This window comes from Phyllostomus hastatus, unplaced genomic scaffold, assembly GCF_019186645.2.
Source record: "Phyllostomus hastatus isolate PE091 unplaced genomic scaffold, TTU_PhHast_1.1 phas_contig_148, whole genome shotgun sequence".
In the NCBI taxonomy this organism is placed as follows: Eukaryota; Metazoa; Chordata; class Mammalia; order Chiroptera; family Phyllostomidae; genus Phyllostomus; species Phyllostomus hastatus.
The window spans coordinates 5,866,595-5,890,844 of record NW_025333607.1 but is presented as its reverse complement, the minus strand read 5'-3'; the positions used below and the strand labels follow the sequence as shown (position 1 = coordinate 5,890,844).

Here is a 24,250-nt window from a genome sequence, read left to right as displayed (position 1 = left end):
CGAGGCAGTAACTGTGCGGGAAAGAAAGAGATGAAGCGGTGCTGGGGGCTCGTGCGCACGCCGCCGTGTGCGCATGCACGCAAGCCCGCGCTTCCCCTGGACCCGGGCGCCCAAGCGCTTAGAGCCACGCGCTGTTGCTGGGGACGGTAATGATCGCTGTTACTCCTAGAACCGACCGAGATCCTAGGAGTACTGGCCTGAGTGCAGCCCCACCTCCTCGTAGGCACTCAGTATGGCCGCCCTGAGGGGCTATTACTGGATTTCAAGTCTCTGCCAGAAAGTCCGTCACTTACTAGGTATAGGACCCGCAATAAGCCATTTCATTTCTCTTCTTTCTAAGGCAGTAATCTTATTTCTGGGACTGTTGGGAGGATTACATGAGGTAAGGACACGTAGAGGGGTTAGAAAACAGTAGCATATTAGAACAGGTGGGCTGCAGCCTACACCTGTGTAGGCGATGTCCCTCCGAGGGTGCCTGTCCAGGGGTGGGCGGGGCTGACGTCCAGACCCGGCCCTGGCGCGGAGGAGCACGTGCCTCTTTCTGACGCATCAGGCCAGAGGGGCCTCCTTTTCTAACTTCCCTTCCCCAGGGCACGTCTTTTCATAGCTCATCACCCCAGAGCCCAAAAGGGTACCTTGTGAAAACTTTGCTCAGGGGTATTGGTGCCGGATGTGCTAGCAACACGCCGTCAACGAGAGGAGGATGCTGTTATTAGTGCAGTGGACAGAACCTTCTAGACAGAGGGTGCGACTGACTTTACCTGGCTGCAACTTGGTCATTTCACTGATGGACACAATGACCAAAGACAGAGGAGCGATTGTGCTATTTCTTCAATTCTAAATTTTCTCCAGGATTTTCCACAAGGCCAAGTGCTCTGCTCCCCTGCCTTCCAAGGCCCTCCTCACCCTCACCTGCCCTCTGGAAGGGACGTTTTGTAGCACAGGGTAGGCGTGCAGGCTGGTCATGCGCTTTCGGTCTTCGTCCACTCTGTGTGTGCTCTTTTTGCTGCTGGGGCCGGGAGTCGGAAAGCGACACCAGCCTGGCTCCCTTGCCCCTTCCCTTCCTGTAGGATTCTGCCTGCAGGGGTCCTGGTGGGGACCCGCCTCCGCAGCAGGAGGAGCGCTCCCTGGTTCTGAGTTTTGCGGTGGGGCCGTTGCAGGCGAGGGTGGATGATGTGGGTCTGTCTCCAGCAGCTCCCACAGGTGGCCCTTTCCCCCGGGTTCCGAACCCACGCACACAAACCCTTCACCTGAGCAGCAGGCCGAGCTGACTCAGGGACGCGGCGTTAACGTCTCATCTCTGCTGTTCTCCCTTCTTCCTCTTTGCTCCTCTCCGCCTTTGTTCTCTCCAGTTCTCTGCATGCCTTTGCGACCATCCCCGTTTTATGAACAGTTGAGTTTATGTCAACAGCAAATATGGAACTTGTGCCTCAGGCAAGAGTTCTGCAGTAGTTCTATCTGTAGGAACAGTTTCCTACACTGCCAAATATGTGAAAGTCCTTTCGCACTTTCCTCAGCACTGACCAACGTGCAGACTCCGTCCATACGCGCTTCTACCGAGTACACCCAAGCTTCTCCTCTGGAAACTGTGGCATCTCGGGTGGGGGAGGGAGACCCTCCGGAGTCACAGTCAATTCCATCTTGAAGTGGGGATGGGGAGAACCTCTTAAGGGACATGAAAGGGACATGACAGGGTCAACAGGAGGATTAATAATACAGTGAATGTTCCAACATAGCTTTATTGTTTTTATTTTTATTTTTTAAAAGATTTTATTTATTTATTTTCAGAGAGGGAAGGGAGGGAGAGAGAGAGAGAGAGAGAGAGAGAGAGAAACATCAATGTGCGGTTGCTGGGGTTCATGGCCTGCAACCCAGGCATGTGCCCTGACTGGGAACTGAACCTGCAACATTTTGGTTCGCAGCCTGTGCTCAATCCATTTAGCTACGCCAGCCAGGGCACTTTACTGTTTTTAAATAAATACAAAACATAGTCATTATTAAAACATCAAGCCTGAAAAATCAATGGCTGAAGAAGAAATGATCACTAAAGTCCCCCCCTTCTCACTGTTAATTCTGTGGCGAACATCCTTCTAGAGGGTTCTCGGAGTGTTACCCAGATGGGATTATGCTGTATCTTGTTTCCTAGGCTAATTTTTTCCCCACTTGTCAGCGTAGCACAGAAGCGTTTCCTAGTCATCAAATGTTGCTTCACATCAGTATTTCCAAGGTCAACAGAGATCTTTGTGTTGGTTCCACGACACAGTCATTGTGTCATCCTCAGCCGACGTGCTTACAGTTGTTGCCCTTTGGATCGTGCTGGTTGTTATTCCGTTCTTGTATTCATGGTGATGCTAGTGCTTTAACGGATATTCTGAGCTGTCCCTGGCCTAAAACCTTAGAAGTGGGTTTCTCTCCCCGGCAAGGCTCAGGCCCCCCCCTGCCGTTCCCCACGATCAGGCTGGGATGGAGGGGCTGCTCGGCCTCGCACGGTCATCCAGAGACTCGCATTGACAAAGGTCCCACCACCTTAGGCACGTGGCTTCCAGCATGCCCTGGCCTTTGCCACCCAGCCAGCAGAAAATGGAAAAGAGAGAGAAGATTTCAGAGGAGGTTTTTTTATGCGTCAGAACTGGAAGAGGCAGGCACCGCTTCTGCTCATGTTCCATTGGCCAGAGTTAGTCACATGGCCCCACGAAGCTGCAGAGGAGGCTGGGAACTGTCACCAGCTGTGAATGCAGGAGGGAAAGGAAGTAGGTTTGGTCAACAGTGGCCAGTCTCTCCCAGGGTCACTAAATTCCCATTTCACTTCCCCGCTCACATTTGGGACCCATGTACCCCTCTGAGAAGGAGACACCGCAAGTCCCAAGCAGCCAGTGGGCCTGGCTCGCCCCTCAGCACTCTCCTCCATCACGTGTAGATGAGGATCCTCATGGCTCTGTGACTTAAGAACTAAAAAGAAAAAAGTTACTTGCCGCCTCTGTAGCCTCTGTCTGTTGTCAGTGGTGGAGCAGAGACAGTATAACCGCACTAAGAACTCCATTTCAGACGGGTGAGACGAGGTGGATGCAGCGTTCAGAGCAACCCCGGAGGCCAGTGGTGCGTGGGCAGGTGAAGGCCCCCAGGCAGCTGGTAGAGAACTTTCTCCCCGAGACTTCCATTCTGCTTTCTGAGAGGCAGTCTCTTGTCTCCACGGTCCCTGGCTCTGCCCTGCCAGGCTCCTCCTGTCCTTCATCCTCCATGGTGACAGTGGAAGCAGTTGCCAGGGTGGGAGAAGCTTTTGCTGCCCTCTGTTTGGTGACCTGAGGTTTTTTTAAGGCTAACTTAGGCATTTGTTTTTTATTAGGCCACATGTTTCCGTCAAAAACTTCGCAGGTTTCTCTTTTGTTTTCTTCCATTACGTTTCTTTTCTTTTCTTTCTTTTTTTTTTAGATTTTATTTATTTATTTTTAGAGAGGGAAGGGAGGGAGAGAGAGAGAGAAAGAGAGAGAGAGAGAAACATTAATGTGCGGTTGCTGGGGGTCATGGCCTGCAACCCAGGCATGTACTTTGACTGGGAATCGAACCTGCGATGCTTTGGTTCACAGCCCACGCTCAATCCACTAAGCTACGCCAGCCAGGGCTTGTTACGTTTCTTATAGTGTACCAGTAGTTAATCCCAAAGCTTTTCTCTAACGTGTGTATGAAGCTGGGCTTATTGTGTTCCTTTAGCACCCACAGCCTTCTTTCTCAACAAGATGGCGACCGCCTTGCGGGGCTCAGGCTCAGGGGTGGAGGCAGCGCTCTTCATGAACTCATGAAGCCTCGGTTGCGGGGCTGTCTTTGGGCTTCGTCCTCAGAAGCTTTTCCACTCTTATTTCTCACTGCATGAGGTCAGAAGCAGTCAGCTTTGCCAGCCCTTAACCACACACACTTCTGGGTTCCATCCACTTTCTGTGTGCCAACCAACGACTTCTTGACTGAGCAGATCTCTATTTAACATTGCTTTAGTAGTCTCTGTACTATTTTTCATTTTGGTACTCATTTTCTACTTTCCAAGTTTTTTCCCCCGAGAGCTACAAGCCCAGTTGGTACTAGGTCTGCTTCTTGGGGGTAGTGTGATGGGCAGAAAGATGGCCCTTTCACATATGCCTGGACCCTGAGCGTGGATGACCTTGCATGGCAAAGGGACTTGGCGGAGGTGATTAAGTCGAAGCTTTTGCAATGAGAAAATGATCTGGGGTTTTAGGAGTGGGCCCCGGGTACACATAGGGAGGCAGGGGCCAGTGGAGAGACACCTGAAGATCCACGCTGCTGGTTTTGAAAATGGAAGAAGGGGTCACACCCCAAGGAATTCGAGCAGTTTCTAAAAGCTGGGAAAGTCAAGAAAACAGATTTCCCCCTGGTGCCTCCATCAGCAGAGTAAGTAGCGCTGCTGACCCCTTGATTTTAATCCAGTGACACCCAGCCTCCAGAACTGTAAGATGATGAATTTGCATTGCTTTAAACTATTAAGTTGGTGGTAGTTTGTTATGGAAGCTTGTTATAGAATTGCTTCCTGCTCTTCTCACCCTCTTGATTTCTGAGCTGGTTTGCTAAAACTCCCTCTTTCCTTCACGGCTCTCCCTCCCTCTGTCAACATTCCAAGTCATTTGGGGCATCGCTCTTGGGTGGGTGTGGATGGTTCTCGGTTCTGCTTAGGGCCACACCATGTTCATGACCTTCCTGGCTTTTTTTTTCTACAAGGTGGTGCCCAGGAAGGAAAAGGGTGATCCCTGTATCCTGTTAGACCAGGGAGCAGTAGGTCTCCTATCTCCTACAATCTGAATGTTGGGTCTCTTCGGTGTAAGCTGAAATAATGCTTATTTTTTAGTGCCCACATCACACTGGCCACGTGGGTTGAATTCTACTACCAACCACAACCTCTTCACTTTTCACATCATATGAAAGCAAAAGACATTATGAATTGTTCTTGTGTCTTGGAGGGTGTCTGCCATCTTGAATCACGTAGCTTTTGGCTCCAAGAGGTAAAAAAAAATTGTACTGCATTCATCTCTCTAGGGAAAGATTTAGAGACTGGGCTAATAAGGAGAGACAGATGGAATTCTGAGAGAAAGATGGCAAATTCTAGAGCTAATCTAATTAAAGGGCGATGGGAAATTTTCATTGGTGCATAAATAAAATATGACAATCAGTGTCAGCGAAGAAACCCTTAGCAAATATCTAATCTCATTATTTTCAGCATTACATAGAAATGTTACTTTTTTATAATTAGCGGTATAATAGAAAAGACACAGGGCAGGCATCTGCCTATCCTCTGTGTCCACCCCCTCCCTCCCTGCTGCTCAGATGGCATAGGATGTTTCGACCATTTGAATCTTTGACATGTCTCTGCCACTTCCAGCTTGAAGGGTGAAGTGCTCTGAGGGAAAAGAAAAGGCTTCATCCTAACTCAGGCATCAGGGGCTGCCAGGGTTGACTGGAAATGGGAGAATCTGAAGAGGAGAGCTCAGGGCTGGCTTCAAGGAAGGAGGGCCTGAGTTTATTGAAAATTTTCAGGGATGGAATCATTCTATTAAAGTCAAAATGGCTGTGCCCCGCACCCCTGGGCTTCCTGGGGTTTGTATTTAATTGCTTATGCATGTCCAGGCAAATATTTCAAACCAGGCTGCTAAATGCAGTATCCCCAAAGTGGGTAGACCAGCTGGCTCCCCTGCCGCGGTGGCCCGACGCAGCTCATCTCCAGAAGCCCTTACGGAACAAGTGGGACTTAGTGCCCCCTAAGAGAAGAGGGAAAGCAGTTGGTGAGATTATTCCCATTAACTGTAAGGTACCCACGAGGACCACGGGGGTCTTTTTCTGGTTTGGATGAATCTGGGACAGTGCAAGGTTGCCAAGGGGTGGAGGAAGAAATTGTTAATTTGCGCCCTTGAGCTTTGCAGCCTGACTGCTTTGGAGTGTACCTGTCTGGAAGCGGCACAGTCAGGGCTTTGATGATCGGTGACCTTTCCCCATCCCTCCTGTCCCTGATAAGCTGCAGGGAAGTCATTCTGCTCATACAGTCTGCAGTCGCATTAACATACAGAGTGGTCGCCATTTTCACTTCCCGTGGCTGGGCTGCATCCTCGCCGAGTTAAGATCAAATTGCTTTCTACTTCAGTAAACCCACTTCGCAGCTCTACCTGACCATAGGTGAAAGTTTTAATTTGAAATACCTTTTCTTTTAAAACTTGGCAGTTAGCAATTCAAATTGCAAAGCTGGTGGGGGCAGCCCAGATTCCAGGACTGTGGCTGGTGGACGGGGCCTTAGCGAGGGGCGCCTCACTGAGTTCCTTTAGGAACAGAATGGTCACTGCTCCAAATACATGATGTGTGCTGATGTGAATGAGAGTATTTTGTAAACTGGAGGCCAGTCAACAAATACTAAATATTATTAGCATTTGTAAAGATTTTTTTTCACCGCTGCCAGCTTTACTTATAGAGGGTGTTTTCATATTGAATGCCTATGTTGCCGTTTGTGAATATAAGTTAGAGTAGCTTTATAAATCATTAAGGAACACTTTTCACCCCGAGCATGCGTCCTGTACAGGTGTGGGAGGTGTGTCTGTCCCACAGTGGGACAAGAGATGGTTTTCAGAGCCACGGGGCTTGCCATGAAATACATTGACTCACATCCTTACATCCCCTTCTGCCAAGCAGAAGGCCTCAAATGACTGCTAGTGTATTTTTAACCTTCTCTAAAACGAGTTTCCCTTGGCGATCAAGAGCAAGCCAAGGAGGCTTCTGTCTCAAATCTTTGGCCAATGACAAAAATATGCTGTTTTATTTTCACGGTCTTTATTTGTATGGCGGTCTTCTAATCATGGCAAGTGATCGTCATATCTGGTTTCTGGTGTAATGCCATAAAACTGTGCTTTAAAATATACATATGTGAGCAAAAAGAGTGAGCCAATTTAAGCAAACTATGAAGAAAATATTGGTACAGGTGGTGGGGGACCGGCTGATGTCTGGGACACACGGCTGGCCCTCTGTGGTTCTGGAGAGATGGGGCCGTGGATCAGAGCCCGGCCCTTGATGATGGAGGACACACCCCTCACTCTGTTTCACAGGGTTGGGACAGAAAGAAGACTCACAGGGAGGGTGATGCCTGGGATTGTTTGGAGGAGCAGCTGGGTAGAGAGTCGCAAAGCAGGATTGCAAACCAAATGAAGTGGAAATGTTCGTATCAGGTGGTGAAGGCGGAAAGAGTTTTGAGGTTCTTGTTGGAAGGTCTGCAGGAGTGTTGCAGCTTCTCTGTGCCTGGAGGTTTCTCATCTCTGAGACTGTTTTGTTGCTTAAATGAGAGATTGCTTGGAAAAGGCTTTGGAAAGTCAGGAAGGGCTATGCAAACATTAAACATGATTTTTTCATTATTTATACCATTATTTTATATTATCACCCTTAGAACATATATATTCTGATGTGTATTTATAATGTTCATAGTTGTTTAGCCTTAGTGCACTCTAGAAGAATCCAGCGTTCCCCAGGAGTCCTTTCATAAAAGGTGTCTCTGTTCCTGAGTCCTGTGCTTTGATTTATTGCTTGTTTTTTTTTTCCTCAGGAAGGCCATGGTTGTTAATGGTATCCAAATCCATGAACATGAAGTAATGACTTTTTCTTATCATTACAATGTTTGACATCTTGGCTGGGTATGAAATTCTTGAGTGTCCTCACTTCTGCTCCCAGATTGTATAGGCAGTGTCACTCGGCATTGATGGTTACTTTGGAAGCCAGCTTGAATTTTGCCCTTTATATATGTGAGTTGAATTTTCTCTAAACTTTTCATAGGATTCATTATTTTTCTTTAGAGTTCACTGATTTTTACCAGGATATCTTGGTGTTGGTCATAAAACTTCAGTTTTTTTTTTTCCTGGATAGTGTGTATACCTTTTATCTGTCAGTTTAGATTTTTTTATTCCACAGATGTTTTCTTCTATCTTTGGTCCCTATTATTTTCCTTTCTTGACAGACACCTACTGTTCATATGTTTATTGCCCTGAACATATGTCATCCTCTCTTTAACTATTTTTTCTTTACCTTTACCCCTGCATTTGGTATTTTTCTCAAGCTGATATATCCAATTACTGACTCTCTTCTCAGCTGGACCTGTACTCCTTGCTGCTTCTGAGATGGCGTCTTTTCATGAACGGACTGAATAATCACCTAGGCAGGTGTCAGCTGGCCTGCGGTAAACCTCCCCAGGTTATTGGGAACTGGGGTGGGGGAATGGATCGATTTTGGTGTCTGCTGTTACTTTTTCCCCGATTTCACAGTATTTGGCAGATACTCTCTATAGTTCTGAGAAGCAGCGCAGTGTTAAAAGCACGGCCCTCGAGCGCACTGCCTGGGATTTCCCGCTCTGCCAGCCGTCTGCCCTGTGAGGCTGGGCAAGTCACTTATCTTCTCGATGACCTGGTTTTCCTCATCTGTACAAAGAGGTTGGTAATAGGGCTCTTATGAGAAGCACAGGAACTACTTAAGTGTAAAATGCTGATAACAGTGCCTGGCGCAAACAATACACAGGCACCTCGTGAGAGCCTATGAGACGAATGTGCATGCAGTCGGCACCATCAGTGGTTGGCTCCTCAGCCCCTCAGCCTTGTCCGTCTTGGCGGGCTTCACAGAAGTGCGGTCGAGTTGTCTTCTTTCCACTCTCTTGTCCCCGAGGTCGCCTGATTTGGACATTTCCACCTCTGCTTGTAACATGTTGCTCTAAGCATTTATGTAGATTGTATCCAGGATATATATCTGGCTGACTAATCTATAGCTCGTAGATTCTACTTTTTCCCTTCTTGAAGCCGGAACATGCACCAGTTTCTGCTCTTTGGAAGGTCCCTGTTTTCTCCAAGCCCTCAGCATACATTTTTGCGATTGTGTGTCTGAGCTCTTTTAGCCCTGGATCATAATTTGTCTGACCTCATTTGGGGACACGGACTTAATTGGAGTGGCTAGGTGTTCTCATTCTGTCTTTTCGCCTGTCTTGGGCTTCAGTTTCTCCTAAATTATGCTACCGCCATCCCTTCCGATCTGAAGATCATTTTCTTTAATAGAGGCGAAGGCTGAACATTTGAGCCGTGTAATTCTGCCCCACATCTCTCTCATCTGTCACCACTGTGCCCTGACTAGTGGGTCTGTCGCGCCTGCTGCCCTTGCCCTGGTTTGTCTGAAGCACACCTTTTTGAAGTCTTTAGTATATTCACAGTTGTAACTCATTCTGGCATCTTTCTTATTGCTTCGGGACCCCTTTGCTCTTATTCCTGTAATTTCCCTTCTATTTATCTGCGCACATGCCCTTTGGAAATTTCTTCCTTTCTGACCACTTCCCCTGGGCTCTCAGAGGTACTTGCCCACTTTACCTGCCTTGGGTTGTGCTAATTAAGTGCGTGGGCACTTGCGAAAAGCAGTGTCTCTTGACTTTCTGCCTGAGGAATTCTGGTTTGGGAAGGTGGGGAAAGGCTCAGAAATCCGCATTTTCACAGGCCTCCCCAGTGACTTCGGTACAAGCGACCCCCCAGACCACACTCAGGCACGGCTGCTTTGGAGTGTCAGCCTGAGTGACAGTTATGTTCCATCGTCAGCTGGTCTGACCAGGAGTGCAGCCTCAGATCCGCGGTCTGGACGCCCATCAGAGCAGATATATTGCGGTGTATTGGAGCCCTTGTCGGGCACATGGCATACCCAGTGCTATGCTGAGCTCCGAAGAAGGTTATAGGCAGAATTGCTTTGTACCTTTGTGGCCATGTGCATGTAGTTCTGCTTGAGAACACAGTTCAATGAACTTATAGCCAATATAGTGACAAAGCCTGATGGCAGAAAACTGTCCAAATGTAACCTTGAAATTTACTTTCTAGACAGAGTGAGGATGTGTGTGGTGTCCCTGACATCCCCAGGTTTCTGCCCCACACCGATCCCCATCCAAGCTCACTCCTGATTTTAATCCAGTCAGGCTCTCTCCCAAGATGAGTTGTATAATTGAAAATGTGCCCACAGGCTTAATCTCTGGATTGGTGGATTTAAAACAAAGCTGATGAGAGATTTCTGAGTGTAAGTGTGTGAAAAGTCTATTGCTCTTTTAAAGATGCTACTGATAATGAAAGCTGAGAGCCTTGCCGCTCTGCGCACACACACGTGTGGGCTTATATGGAATCCTGTGCATCTGTGTGCATCCTGCTTATTGGTCATGAGGCTGCTCCAGCCAGAAAGCATGGCACAGCCTTGGTGCAGAACTGGACGGCGTGGGAGGGGGCTGTGTTTCCAGCGTGGCGACATACCTCCCGTCCTTCCAGAGCCCTCCACGGCTCCCACAGCCATTTCCCAGCCTCATTCCCACCCTTCTTCAGTGTAATACGTGAATTAAAGCCATGTTATTACCCAGGGTCGCCTCATTTATTTCAAAATGGGCTGTGTACAAAGGAAGCCCTATTCCATCAGCGAGAGCTGACTCGAGGTTTTAAAGCCCATTGCATGGGAGAACAGACTTATCTAGTTTGGTTTAGCTAAGAAAACCCTTATTAAGAAAAGAAATAGGCCTTCGACTGCTGCTGGAGGGTGACAGATATGGCCCGAAGACAGAATGGTAAATGAGGAAGTAGGGGGAGCCCTGATTTTAAGTTTTTAAAAAATATTTTTAAAAGACTTTATTTATTTATTTTTAGAGAGGGGAAGGGAGGGAGAAAGAGAGAGAGAGAGAGAAACATCAGTGTGTGGTTGCTTCTCACAAGCCCCCTACCCAGGACCTGGCCCACAATCCCAGGCATATGTGCCCTGACTGGGAATCGAACCAGTGACCCTTTGGTTCACGGGCTGGCGCTCAGTCCACTGAGCCACACCACCCAGGGCTGATTTTGAGTTTTTCGAGTATGTGAGATGTTACTTTTTCCCTTAACTACTCACCTGAAGAAAGTAGCACCACGGGGAAAGTGGGCCCTGGTCCAGGCAGGCACATGGACAGGACTCCTCCTGCCAGCTCCAGGGGAAAATACAGAGCTACTGATATTTTCACGATTTTCTTATATTTGTCAGGAATTGCGTACAGGTTGTCTGGTTTTCTGATAACTGGGAAATTTCCACGGACTTCTTTGCCTTTATGCCTTTCCTTTTAATTTCTCTTTGTTGTCTTCTATCCTCTTGAGAAGATAAGAAAAAAAAAACCCGAACAAAACTACCTCCAAAGCTGATCGTTGAATAGCATTACTGTCATTGGTTAGCAGACGCCCCGCATACACAGAGAGAAAGAGGGGGACGATTAACAGCGCCTCTCTTTTTTAAAGACTGTCCATGAAAATCCCGAGATGTTACCAGACCACAGCGATGACTTCCGGTGCCCGGAAGAACTTGGGGAAGAAACAGAAGTTTGTCGAGACTGTATATTACCACTTGTCATAAGCTCTGAGGGGCCTTTGAAAATGCATGTCGATGATTTTATTACGTCCTGAGAATAGTCCTTCAGGGTGTGGGATTGTGTCCACTGTATACCTGAGTGAACAGAGGCAGGACAGGCTCAGCAACGTGCTCAGGATGGCTGAGAAAGGTTGGACAGAATCAAGACCCGGCTCTTCTATTTGCGACCAGACCCTGTCTCTGAATATTGAACTGGTAAACCTCGTGTGTGACAGATGAGATTAGCCACCTGTACAGGAAACTTGGGGCTCATCTGTGAGCATCCTACACTCCAGGGTGACGTGGCATCATCTTAGGAAGGCAGGACAGGAGTGAGAAGGTAAGGAAGAAACTGACATGCAATACCTTGTATTGGTCTTACCTGATACAGACCGCTAACAGAGAGGGCTGGTCAGTGAGGGGCTTGGACAGGAGGGGGAGAGGAAGAACGTTGAATACGTACACACTCCTTGGCCCAGGAAAGGTGGGGAGCAGCCATGGGGACTCTTCAGGCTGCTTGGCGGGCTGGGGCGCTGCATTGCGGAGACGTTTGCTCTGTGATTGTCAGCAGCACTGAGCTGGCGGATGTGCTGCGGGAAGGCGGTGTGGACAAGGGGCCTGGAGCACAAGCTCGCTAGCGGACCACCTTGCAGGAAGAGGCGGGTGATTGACATGCCCCAGGTGAGGATACCGAGGCTCGGAGAAAGCCTACTTTGACCTCAAACGTGGGGCAAGTTGACACTCAGAGCTCTCTCCAGGACACTGTTCTGCCTCCTTAAAGTCTCGTCGCCTTGGGATGCTGAGCATTGGCTCCTTTTCTGATGGACAGCCGATTGTGGAGGCCGGTTCACGGGAGTGACTTGAGTTCGTGGAGACAGACAGTGCCGCAGCTTGCTGGTCGGTGTTGCCGCCGGGGGACGCTGTCCCTCACTGCTGTTCGCTCGCCTGCCTGGTGAGCGGGGCCGGGGACTGTGCCAGTGACTTCCCCCCAGGTGACCTAGCTCGGGCTGGCCTGTGCCTGGCAGTGACATCTAAGAGTGTCGTCACCATGGCCTGGACGGGCTCCCTGCCTGCTCTGGCAGACGGCCCTGATGTGAGAGTTTCCGCGATGCTCATCTGAGAGTGGTGGTGGGGAGAGGCATCCGCGTCTCATTTTAACAGTTTAAGAATCATAAAATATGCCACTTGGGGAGCTGAAGCTTTCAAAAGGAGATCAGTTGCTCTCCACCGCACGGAAACGCGCTGCTACAACCAAAGCCCGCCTCGGATCCGCAAGCGTCCCAGCATCCCAGAGTGGGAGGCACTGCTTCGTTCAGGAGATTTCACAGTGAAGAGGCCCTGGGCAGGCGAGCAGGGACTCAGGCTCTTCATCCCTCGTCTGCGCTGTGTGAGTGGGAACCGGAACGCAGCTAACACCTCCTAAGTCCTCCCCGCTGTGTAATCTCCACCCAGTGTCAGTGTTGAAACAGCCCCTTATTCGTGGGTGGAGCCAAAGTTAACTTCGGTCCAGCCCAGGGCGCATAGCGTGGGAACCAATCAGGAAGGCTTGAGCTCTCTGGATGCAGTCGAGTCGTGGCCTCTTAAAAACGTGGAAGCTACGGGTGGTATCTCAATGTGAAGTGACACTGGAAAGGCTTCTTGGAAGAAGAACCCTCAAAGGTAGACAGAAGACGATCCTATCCGATTGGAAAATATGTCCTTCCATGTGAGTTACAGGTCACACCCAGCACCCACCCCCGCACACACAGCAGCGCAGCGCAGACTTTTATCACCCACGAATTGCAGAGCGCAAGGTCTTTCTTTCTCCCTCATACCAGTGCACCAGGTTCCAACCCTGAGATGTGAAAGAAATACTGAATCTCCTCCTGTTTTCCAGTAGGACCACTGGGCAGGGCATTTGCAATGCTGTAATTGTATCATTTTTACGGTCAGTCATTTCACGTGGCACAAACCTTTGATGTGGGCTTCAATTCCGGGTATTATAAAAATTTAGTGCCAAGTCGGGACTTCCTTGAAAGCCGCTGCCGTCTCGAGGGTACTACTTATGTGTGAAGTGCTGACAATTTGAGATCATTTTTTAATAAACACGTCTCAAATTTGTCATGCAAAGCCGGGCATGTAGAAAGCCGGGGAAATAAGCCCATGCGTAAAATACGGCATTAAGCAGGTAGCTGTGAACTTGCAGATGGACTTGCCGGAGCAAAGCTGTCTTTTGTTGGGGGGGTGTGAGAGCCGGCAGCTCCTGACTATAAAAACGAGAGCAGAAACTGAAGTCGTTTAGTAGTTTAGAAATAACAGCTACAGAGAGGGCTCCGTCTGGTTCATCCATATTTTATTAGGGCAGCAGTTAAAAATTCATTAGAGACACCCATCTGGAGCTGGGAGCACTCATGGGGGTGTTCAGGTGGTGATCAGATTTTTGAGTGGCTCTTTACATGGAACAAAAAAGGCAATCATTTTTGAGAATTAACAGCATCACGTAGAGAGGTTGTTCAGTGATTTCGGAGCAAACCCTTTCCCGCGGTTTATGGATCTCTTGCTACCCAACTCCCCACCTACTTGCTTCAGGTGGAGAGAGGAGCTGCGGGCGTACAAGGGAAAGAAAAGGGGACAGAGAATTGGATCAGAGAGGGGGTCAGGGATCAGTCAACGAGAGAGCACGGGCTGAGTGTCATGTAACAGGTGGTGGGTGCTCTGAGTGTGTGTGCATGTGCTGCGTGGTGTGTATGTGCTTGTGCATGCGGATCTATGTGCATGCGTGTGTGTATACATGTATGTCTGTACATGTGTGGATGTGCATGCGTGTGTATGTAGACTGCTGTTGGCACTCTGGGAGGGCCTCCCACAGAGCCTCCTCAGTGCAGAAAAAGGTTTAGAGTCCTAGCTGAGACTGCTCTGGTTCACCTTTGCCTTGAACTCTGGGCCATGTCCGGGTGCCTTTGCTTCAGGATGATAATCTTGTCTTTATTCTGGACTGAAAACAACACGGTGTTGCATGGTCGCCCTGTGCCAGGCATGGGATCGAGCGGTGACGTTCATCATGCTGCCTGGCCTCCTGCAGCCCCGTGCGGGGGGGTCCCGTTTCCCAGACCGGATGGTGCGCCTGGCAGAGCGGCACCCGGCTCCCTAGGTTCACGCAAAGTGGCCGAGTGAAATGCTCACTCAGTCTGTCTCCGAGTCCTGCCCTTTCCTGCTGCAAAGTACAGGTCTGTACATCATGTGTGTGCATGTTCTATTTTATGTAGAAAAGTTGCAAAGATAATGAAGCGTTCCTTCCCGTCAGCCAGCCTCTGCCAGTACCAACAGCGCCTGTGACCACGGTGCACGTACTGAAACTCAAAAACCAACATTGGTACACTGGACTCAACAACAGAGCTTCCTCGGATTTCCCCGGTGTTTCCACCAATCCCCTTTCTTTGTTCCAGGAGCCAATCTAGGACCCCACGCTGCATGCCACGTGTGTGGGTTTCGACCCCTAAACGCCGCTGTGGGCTGACTGTCGAGCCCCTGTGGGCCGAGTCCTCCTTACTGCAGATTAGGGAGTGAGACAGTGCACAGTGTCGCTGGCCTCCTGGCCCTGCGTCCTGGGAGGTCGCACTGGGGGGCCCAGCACTCCTCTGGCTGACTGAAAGTGAGAACCCGGGGTGGGGAAGAAGATTCAGAACACACGCAGGGGGATGAATTTTAACTACAGACCACACTTTGTCCACGTGGAGCAGTTATTTCAAGAAGTAAAAAAAAGTTGGGGAGATAGATTCTGCAAAGAAGCAACCTCTGCAGTGTTGTGAACGTCAAGTTCATGATGCTTTTGAATTCCACGTCGGCTAGCAGGTTCGATGGGACTGTCGTCCCCTAAAGCAGAGCTCCCCAGCCCTGGCTGCCCAGCGGGATCACCTGGGGAGCTTCAGGAGACGCTCAGGCCCAAGTCCCACGCTCCGACATTGCGGTTCCACCCGTCTGGGGTGTGGCCCGGACTTGGGGATTTTAAAAGATACCCTGGTGACTCTAACGTGCAGCCAAATTGGGGGGCCAGGGGTCCGGGCTCACCACCTCAGCTGAAGAGGTGAAGCTGAGGACGATGGGTAATGAGCATTCGCACACGTCAGAGAGGGGAGCTGGGTGGGCTGCATGTGGCGTGCCTGGTATCTCTCGAGCTGCCCCTCCTGGAATCACACATGGTGTCCTCGCATCATTTCTGGTCACCCTTGTCCCAGTCTCTCCTCTTCCTTTGGAACCCCTCCTTAGGTGGTATCCCTGACTCTTCCGGGCTTTCTGTCTCCACACGTGTGCTCCTGGCTCTCTCAGCGCAGGGCCCTGCCCGGTCCTATCCCCCGAGCCTGTCCCTGACCTGTAAGCCGCCTGGGCCTCTTCACAGCCTGCCTTCGGCTGCCTCCTCTGCAGCTGCCTCACCCCGCTGGGCCATAGCCATTGTGAACTTCCTCAGGCCGACACAGCTCCATTCTGTGTGCTCCACGCCCAGGCTGGGTGCGGCTCCAGTGCCACACCCTTGCATGTGGGGCAGCGAGGCTGCTGAAACACTGGGGCCCTGGGCTTGGGTTTGGAGAACCCCGGGAAGCGTCACCACAGCCCTTCCTGGTATCCCATCAGCATCTCTGTGTCGACTACTCTCTCTGCCCCCCCCGGCCAAAGACAGACGGACGGTCCACCGCGGGAGGGCGGGGCCCCCTGTGCTGGCTCGCTGGGCCTTGTCCAGGACAGGGCTCGGGTCTTCTGAGAGGCAGACACCGAGAGGCTGTCTTGAGGCACAGAAGAGGCTGACCGAGGGAAACGCCCGCCTGTGAGGATAAGGGGCTGGGGCAGGAGCAGGCAGGGGGCTGCGCAGGAGGGGTCTCAGAGTGCAGTGCAGACCCAAGGAAGCCTGGGCCCGATGGGGTGGCCTGGAGCCCAGGCTGCTTGTTCGCGTCGTCCCGCTGTCCCACGGAGTGGCCCTGAACCCGCATCACTTCCCCCTCCACCCACGAGGTGATGTTGGGGTCGGCACACCAGCCGGGCAGCACTCAGCAGCTCGCGGAGTCTTCGGCTGTGCCGAAGGGCAAAGGGTCGTCAGGTTAACCGACTGAGCCGGCTGGCTTACCCCATTAGTTTAATTTCAGATTGAGTTCTCTCCTTCCCGGGGGACTGAAGTGGCACTCCCCATCCTGTGACAGTTTTTTATATGCACGACTTGCGTCGCCTGCTACAGAAGCAATTCAGGGCAGGTTCGCTGTCTTGCTCGTTCATGTCTGCAGCCCACGCAGCCGCGAGCGTTCAGGGAGGGATTGTTTTATCGGAATGGATTGCACAATTAGAACGGAAACACAGTAGAGGTTGATATTCCCACACTGGCACCTGCCTTGCGCACTGGCGGCTGTCACAGAGCCCGAAGGCGCTTCCGAATCCTCCAGTGCTCTCCGGGGCTCTGGGAGAGAGGACGGGCCGGGGGCGGGGGCGGGGGGGGGGGGGTGTCTGCTGGGTGCATAGTACCTCATTCTTCGAAAACGAAGCATGTGTGTGGCTTCTTTATGATTTGGAGGCTGTGGTTAACCTGAATGTTTTCCAACAGTCTGATGCCCGGACCATGACAGGTAGGATTAAAATGCCTTCCGTGAGAAGAATAGATTCATTTACGCATCCGCCGTGCACTGAAACTGCCATGTCTTGTGAAGTCCTTCTGCACGCGACCTTCTGTGAACCTTCCCCGCGTGCTCAGCGGTGGTCCCCGTGCCTTCCCTTCAGGGTGCGGACCTGCTGTCCTCTGGGGTCCCGGTGTCACTGAGGTGCAGGGCAGCCACGTCCGCGGGAGCATTTTATGTAGATTTTGAATTGGGGTCTAGTTTTAAGGTCTTCCAAGTAAATCCACGGGGAGCACGTTTTCTTCAAATGCAGGGTTTAGATTTCTTATTTAAAAATGAGTATCGTTTGGCCAACGTGTATGGGAAGGCCTTCTCTGTATACTAGAAACGTGGTGGGGGGCGGGTGATTACAAGGCCCTGAGGGAGGGAGCTTACACACAGCACGAGCTGGGAGCGATTAGAGACACCGGAGAGAAGAGCGGACCGTGCTGGGTGTCGGTGAGTAGGGGATGGGGTGACGTGGACAGCTGGTGAAGCCGCGTGGACTGGGTGGTCGGGACAAGGTGGCCGCTGGGAAGGGAACAGGGGGCTGAAGGGCGGGAAGGATGGGGTGGGTGGGCACTAGGGGCAGGGAAGACAGGGTTCTCCCAGATCTGGCGGGTTAACGTCGGTTCCCCCCCAGTCTTTCCTGTAAGTGAAGTAGGCAGATGTTCCAGGCACCTTATCTGCTCTGCATACAGAGAACCCTTTGTCACCGGGAAGGGACTGGCCCTGAGCGGGTCTGCCTCGGGCCGGCCTGCAGTCTGTGGGTTCTTGACTCCATGCAGGAAAGATTTCACAGCATGAGCCTAGGAGATTTTGAGAGTATGTTTACTAAAGCTGGGGACGGTGAGACAAGGAAGGGCTTAGGGTAGAAGAAGCCACAGGAGAAAGCCTGGGCGGTGCTGTGCTTCGGCTCTGACTCAGTGAGAAAGAAAAGTCACGGTGAGAGAAGTGAGCCACTAGGGGCTGCTGTCAGCTCACTGAAAAGTCAGAGGCAAAGGGGCCTTGGAGACAGGTTCCGGGGGTCAGGCAGGGACACGGCACCACTGCCTGCCGCTCCCCTGGTTGCAAGTCTCGTGAAGTCCCTCAGAGGTGAGGAGAGAGCAAAAATACACACCCCAGAAGAGGAGGGGCGCAGGCGTGCTCCCAGGAGAGCGTGCTGGGTCCTTTGTGTTGAGGGTTCTTATCTGTGTTCTAAAGGTGGGCGTCCTAGGGGAGGGTCTCAGCAGAACATTCATCAGCAGGTATGTCCTGTAACATGTTGGTGCACCAAAATGAGAACGCAGAGGGACCAGGGTCATTTTCCGGTCAGCTGTACCTCCACCTTGAATTTGTTCGGTTCTGATTGGGTCTTTTGCTGTTTACTCCCCTGACTTCTCGTGTCCTTGGGTGTGGCTGGCACAGATGGCGCCAGCTGGGTCTCTGTTATCTATCTCCCAGACCAGGGTGATTTAAATTATTTACTCTCTGGTCGGGGAGGAGAGGTGTAAACCGTTTGCTCTCAAGTGTCCTTGGTTGGGGAAGATGAGATTTTACGATTTACTAGCTGGCTGTAAATGGTTCCAGTTGTTTGGCCCCATTTGTCTAATGACCTGCCTCAGTTTCCCTTTTGCCACCTGTCAAAAGTTCTCCTAACGTCTAACTATCTTGCTTCCCTTTGGCATCTGGGTCTACTCTAAGCTTTTCTCTCTTACTGTTCTTTAATCTCAGAACTCACCAGGCCAGACGGAGGTGGAGATGGGGATCCTTTGTAACCAGGGGCCAGTAGGTCTGCGCCCCTTCCCCAGAATCTATGGTGGAGGGGAGGCCAGGGTGCAGGGGTCGGGGGGGAGGGGGAGGATGAGAGGGACGGAGAAGGCTGTGTAAGGCCCTCCCCCTCCTCAGACCTCTGGGGCCAGATGGACAGAGCCAAGGCACCTCTGGGATTCGCAAAGAACAGAGGGCCCAGCCGGTGTCTCCGGACCAACTTGCAAAGCCCGCCTGTAGTTGGGTGGGCCTCCCCTCACCTGGCCCCCATCCACGTCCTGCCCTCCAGCAGTTCGGTGCCAGGAAGGAATCTTCCTCTGCAGGGTCTGACTGCATCATAGCCCTCTCTTACTGCAGGGTGCCGGGGCAGGGCTTGGGTTTTAAACACATCCACCAGGTAGGGTTTGGGGCAGGATATACGAGTGATTGCTTCTGTTCACAGAGGACATCGTGAGTGTCTTAAAAAAATAAAAACAATTTTTTAAAGTGGAAAAAGGGGACTTTGGTTATAGGAAACTGGGGCTCTTCCTAGAAGAGGTTTCAGAGTAGCTGCCTGGCCAATATGGGTTCCATCTAATCCTCCTCGCTCATTCCAGAAGTGCCCTCCAGAGCTGGCTCTGTCGGTCTCCCTGCCCTCTCCTGGGGGTCAGGATTCATAGTCGGGGACAGTCTCTGCGTCTCGGGCCACCACCCGGGGACAGGACATCTGAGTGCTCAGGTGGGTGCTCAGTGAGGCCCTCTGCAGCCCTGGCATCTTCCTCTGCTGCAGCTCTGTGGCCAGACGGTGTCTCCCCAGAACCCGGACAGGGGTGTGGGTTCTGTGGGACCTGCCTCCTGCAGCAGCGGGAGCCAGCGCGGGTGCTCTCAGGACCCTCGACTGAGCGCCTCCAGAAAAGCCGCTCGGGCCCAATTGCCCCCGGGAGTTCTCCACGAGCATTGCTCTCTTGCCTTTGGAAGGGTTATTTCAGGGACTGGTACTTGCATTAAAGAACAGTCATAAGTCTTTTTAAGCCAAAAGACAATAAAGATTTTACAGGGCACCTTTCTTAAGATAGGAAATGGCTGAATTGCTTTCCTTTGGTAATTGGAACCGGAATTCAATGTTCTGTCTACTTCCTTTCGGCTTCATTGCTCTTTAAAAATTATTTGCCAGTTGTATAGGGCCTATGAGAATTAGTCCTCCTCGGCTTCCCTCTGGCCCCTCCTGAGCTCCCTGCCCACCCCCCCACCCTCGTGTAGACTGTTCCTCTGGTCAGGACCCCACACAGCGCAGGGGACGGCCTCCGGTGGTGGAGCCCCTGAGGAAAACGGTGGGGTCTCCTTCAGACCAGACAGCACGGCGACCCAATTTGGTCTATTAAAATTTAAAGACAGATTTGTGGTAAAATATATATAACGTTGTATTTACTCCCTTAACTATTTCTAAGTGTACAGTTCAGTGACCTTAAGGACGGTCCCACTGCTGTGCAACCATCCCCATCATCCACCTCTAGAACTTTGTCACCGCCCCACACAGATGCTCTACCCCCACGAGGCAAGAATCCCCCTGCCCACTCCCATCGGCCCGCCCGCCCCCGCTTCCCTGCCCGCCTCCAGCCCCTGGCAGCCACCCCTCTGCTTTCGGTCTCTGTGAATCTGACTCCTCCAGGGGCCTCAGATGTGTGAGTGGAACCACACGGTGTCCGTCCTTTCCTGCCTGGCGTAATTGACTTAGCGTGCTGTCCTCGGGTTTCATCCGTGTAGGACGCGTCAGACTTTCCTTCCTCTGTAAGGCGGAATAATCGCCCCTTGTGTGGAGGGGACCGTTTTCTGTTTTGCTTTGTTCGCTAGTAGCCATCTCGATGGGTGGTCCAATTTGGCCCGTGTGTGATTCCTTCTGGGCATTTGCATTGTGTCCTTTTCTACTGATTCCAACTTTTTGTGGCTTTTTTCCTGTGGAAGAAAAAAAAATAAAACTTCCTTCTGACTTCCTGTCACTTCAAGTTATCATCCTAAATCATATACTTGGAGGCAAAGTATATAGAAAGAGCATGTGATTCGGAATCAGACAGGCCTCAGACCCCCTTCCTCTGTCCCTCCCCCCTCCCTCCCTCCCTCCCTCCCTCCTTCCTTCTGTCCCATCTACCCATCCATCCAAGCGTCCATGCATCATTCATCATTCTCAAGCATTGTGTTGGCTTATTATTCAGTAATGAGCAAAACATGTTTTGGCAATCTGTGACCCCGGGAGTTCTGGGGAAAATCAAAACCTTCTGAACTGTAATTTCATTATTTATCGAATGAAAGTGGTACCGAGCTTCTGGGCTTGTAGTGTTCATGCCTCCCTCCCTCGTTTCATCCTCACTTCCTCTCCTGCCCGCTCTGAGCGCTGGCTTTGTCCCATCCGTCGCGGCGAGCTTCCAGAACTCGGCGTGCCCTGCGACATTAGCCCTTTCCGGGGCCCCTGCAGTTGGCTCGTGCAGTTGGCAAGAACAGGCCACCGGACGAACACGTCTGGGGCTCTCTGGCCCTCGGGTGCTCCAGTCCAGGGAACAGACGGTCCATGGTCGTGGGGCTCAGTTCCCCAGGGACTGTCCATGGTCCCTGTTCTCCAGAGACGGGTGTGTGCCGTGACTGTAACCCAGGGTGACCCTAAACGCCTAGCGCTCTGTTTACCACCACAAACGTCCCGGGACCAGCTATGCTCTGGGAGGCAGAGCAAGCCTGGCTCCAGGCCCCTGCTCGCCCCAGGTGCAGCGCACCTACAGCCGCGGTCAGCGCCGCCTGGTCTTCCTTTTACACCTCCCGCCTCCTCCGAAGCGAGGTGCAGTGGGGCCCTCGGGGAGGGCACCTCGGGGACCAGTGCACTCAGGAGATTGGGCACTCAGCCCCAGGCAGGCATTTTTGGAATGTCCATTTCTCTGAGCCTCAGTTTCCTTAGCTATAAAAGGGAAGTTATGTTATTGGTTATGTTATTGGTTTGGTTGATTCACATGATTTCGGTGGGGAACTGAAGAAATCAGTGTGGATGAAAACTCTTAGGAGTAACAAGGTGCTATGCAATGTACAAACGATAACGAACACTTTTATCACACTTACTACGTGTGCCAGGCGCTGTTCTCAGCTGTTGACATACAGTAACTCACCCCACTTAATGCTCACAACCACCCCGTGAGAGAGGTCCTGCTGCTCTCTCCATTTTACTGGTAAGCAAACTGAGGCACAGAGAGGTTAAGGAACTCGTGGAGGGTCACACAGCCAGCAGTGGCACAGCCAGGGATTGAACCAGGCAGTGAGGTGCCAGAGTCGATGCTGTCAACTGCTGCCTTCCTGCTCCCTGCTTCCGCGGGATGTCAGCATTTTGCATAGTTCCCGTTCCCGTTGCAGAGCTGGGAGGGGAGTGCAGCCCCTGGTTTGGGGACACATCACGCAGGGTGTCCTGTCATCTGCTCAGTGAGATGAACTGATGGCATAAATCATGTCACAGCCAGCTGGCCATGGTCCCCCAGCGTGCAGGGGCACCCATAGCTCTGATAACGAAAACTCACAGACTGCTGCTCACTGAGCAGCCAGAATAAGCGACCGGGCCGCATCTCCAGGAGATGCTGCTGTTCGGTTCCAGGCCGTTGGCTCTCTGGGCTGACTCCGGGATGGAAATGCTGACGCGCCCGCAAGGCCAACGGGCGAGAGGCTGCAGGGTCAGAGGAGCTGCGGAGGTTGCGGCTCCCGTGTGCAAGCTGGTGTGTTGGCACGGCTCACGGCCATGCCAGCTGCTCTGCCGAACAGGGGCGCTGGGGTGCTGTCCTGTTTCTAACATAGACAAGCAAACGCTTCCCGGGATCATTAGAATTCTCGTACCGGGTGACCCCCGACCCCGAGTCAGCATCTCAGATACACCCAGAGATGACCTCTAAACCTAGGGGTGTCCTGCAGACACGGCTCCCACCGAGCCAGTGAGACTGTGTGTTTAACATGCTGCTTTCTGTCTTCCCAGGCAGCCAGGACTGCCGGCCACCTGCGGCGGCGTTTCGGAGGCGGCGGCTGGCACGGAAACCCGGCTACATGAGACGCGAAGCTGCGCCCCAGATCAGGTTCCTCTCCCCCGCTGTGGGCACCTCATTCCGGGCCCAGGGAGGGGCATGTGGTGAGGAGTCCCACCACTCTGAGTCCAGGGCTGGACGACAGTGTGGCCTTGAACCTGGAGGCCAGTGGCCAGGCCCCTTGGTTGGGAGCCTTCTTCCCAGGAGCTCGGCAGCCTCAGCTGGAACCTGCGTGGGCCACCGAGGCCTATCTCGGGCCCCAGCACGAGGGACCTCCGGGTTCTGTGGGATTCAGTTTGGAGCCGGCACCAAACCGCCCAGCAGGCTGACCAGGTTGTGCGGCCCCGGGTGTCAGGGGGAGCTCCCACCCATGGACAGTGCTGAGGCCTGTGGCCCTCGTCAGGACGCCACCTGTGGTGAAGGAGCAAGGGGCACCCAGATCGAAGACTCTCCGGCCCCAGAGGAGGTGAGTGGCAGCAGCTGCGGCCTCAGAAGTGGCCCCAGGGACCCCTCAGCCCCCGCCAGGTCTCAGGCGGCCTTCACCTCCAGCTTCAGCTTCATCCAGCTCTCACTCTGTGCCGCCGGGGAACGCGGAGAAGCCGAAGGCTGCCCGCCATTCAGAGAGGCCGAGGACGCGGAAGCCAAGGCTGCCGGCTTGGACAGGCTCCATGAAGACCCTAGACTTTTTTCTCCCCCCTTCAGTCTCAAGGCTGCTCAGGGCTCTGCAGACTCTGCCCAGATTGCAGGAGGCAGCCCCGCGCTGGCGTGTGAGCCCCTTTCTGTGCTGGACATAGGCGCTGCCTCCTGCTGCTCCCAGAGCCCCTCAACCTTCGAGAGCACCGCTCCTCACTGGGACCTGCTGCTCCGGAAGTGCGAGCCCCTGCTGCTGGAGTGTCTGCTCGGCAACCGCAGGCAGCTGGAGGTCGGTGTCTGCCCCGCCCCTGGGCTGCACTAGGCTCACAAACGCAGATTAGGCACAGGGCAGGAAATGAGTGGTTCTGGGGTTGACCGACTCCCCCCTTCCAGGGCTGCAGCAGCTCCTTGGTGGCTGGCTGCAGAAAGACATTGCTGCACTTTGGTTTCTCCTCTTTCCGTTTGAATGCAAATCTGTTCTTATTTCATCTCCTCTGTCACGTAGGTGTTCAGATTTGGGCTGCGGGCTTTCCTGCCGGTCCTGGCCTAGGTGGTGCATGGTTAGTGCAACCTAGCTCTGCTTCAAAAAGGGAAACAGGCTGGGAGCAGGGGAATGGAGCTGGCTGGTGTGAGGGTTACGAGACATACAGCCTCGATGCCTGTGTCGGGCAAACTGCCTGCCAGAGTTCGTTTCCGGTCATTAAACCTCTCGACGTCCTCATTTATAGATGACACCACTGCACAGGATTGTTCTGTGGCTTGGATGAGAATGTCAGTGCTTTGGAAATTAGGATAGACTGTGTACTTGTAAGTCCAAGCACTGTGACGTGACGGTGCTGGTGC

General features: G+C 52.3%; 1 protein-coding gene across 5 annotated transcripts in view; it reads left to right on the top strand.

The window, feature by feature from the left end:
- The window catches only part of DISC1 (DISC1 scaffold protein), a 262,910-nt gene that overhangs the window by 12,094 nt on the left and 226,566 nt on the right, over nucleotides 1-24,250 (top strand). For all 5 annotated transcript variants that reach the window (XM_045817203.1, XM_045817186.1, XM_045817193.1 and 2 more), the window contains exon 2: nucleotides 22,729-23,696. In XM_045817203.1, coding sequence (XP_045673159.1) covers nucleotides 22,729-23,696 — 968 coding nt within the window. The remainder of the gene's footprint in view (nucleotides 1-22,728; nucleotides 23,697-24,250) is intronic.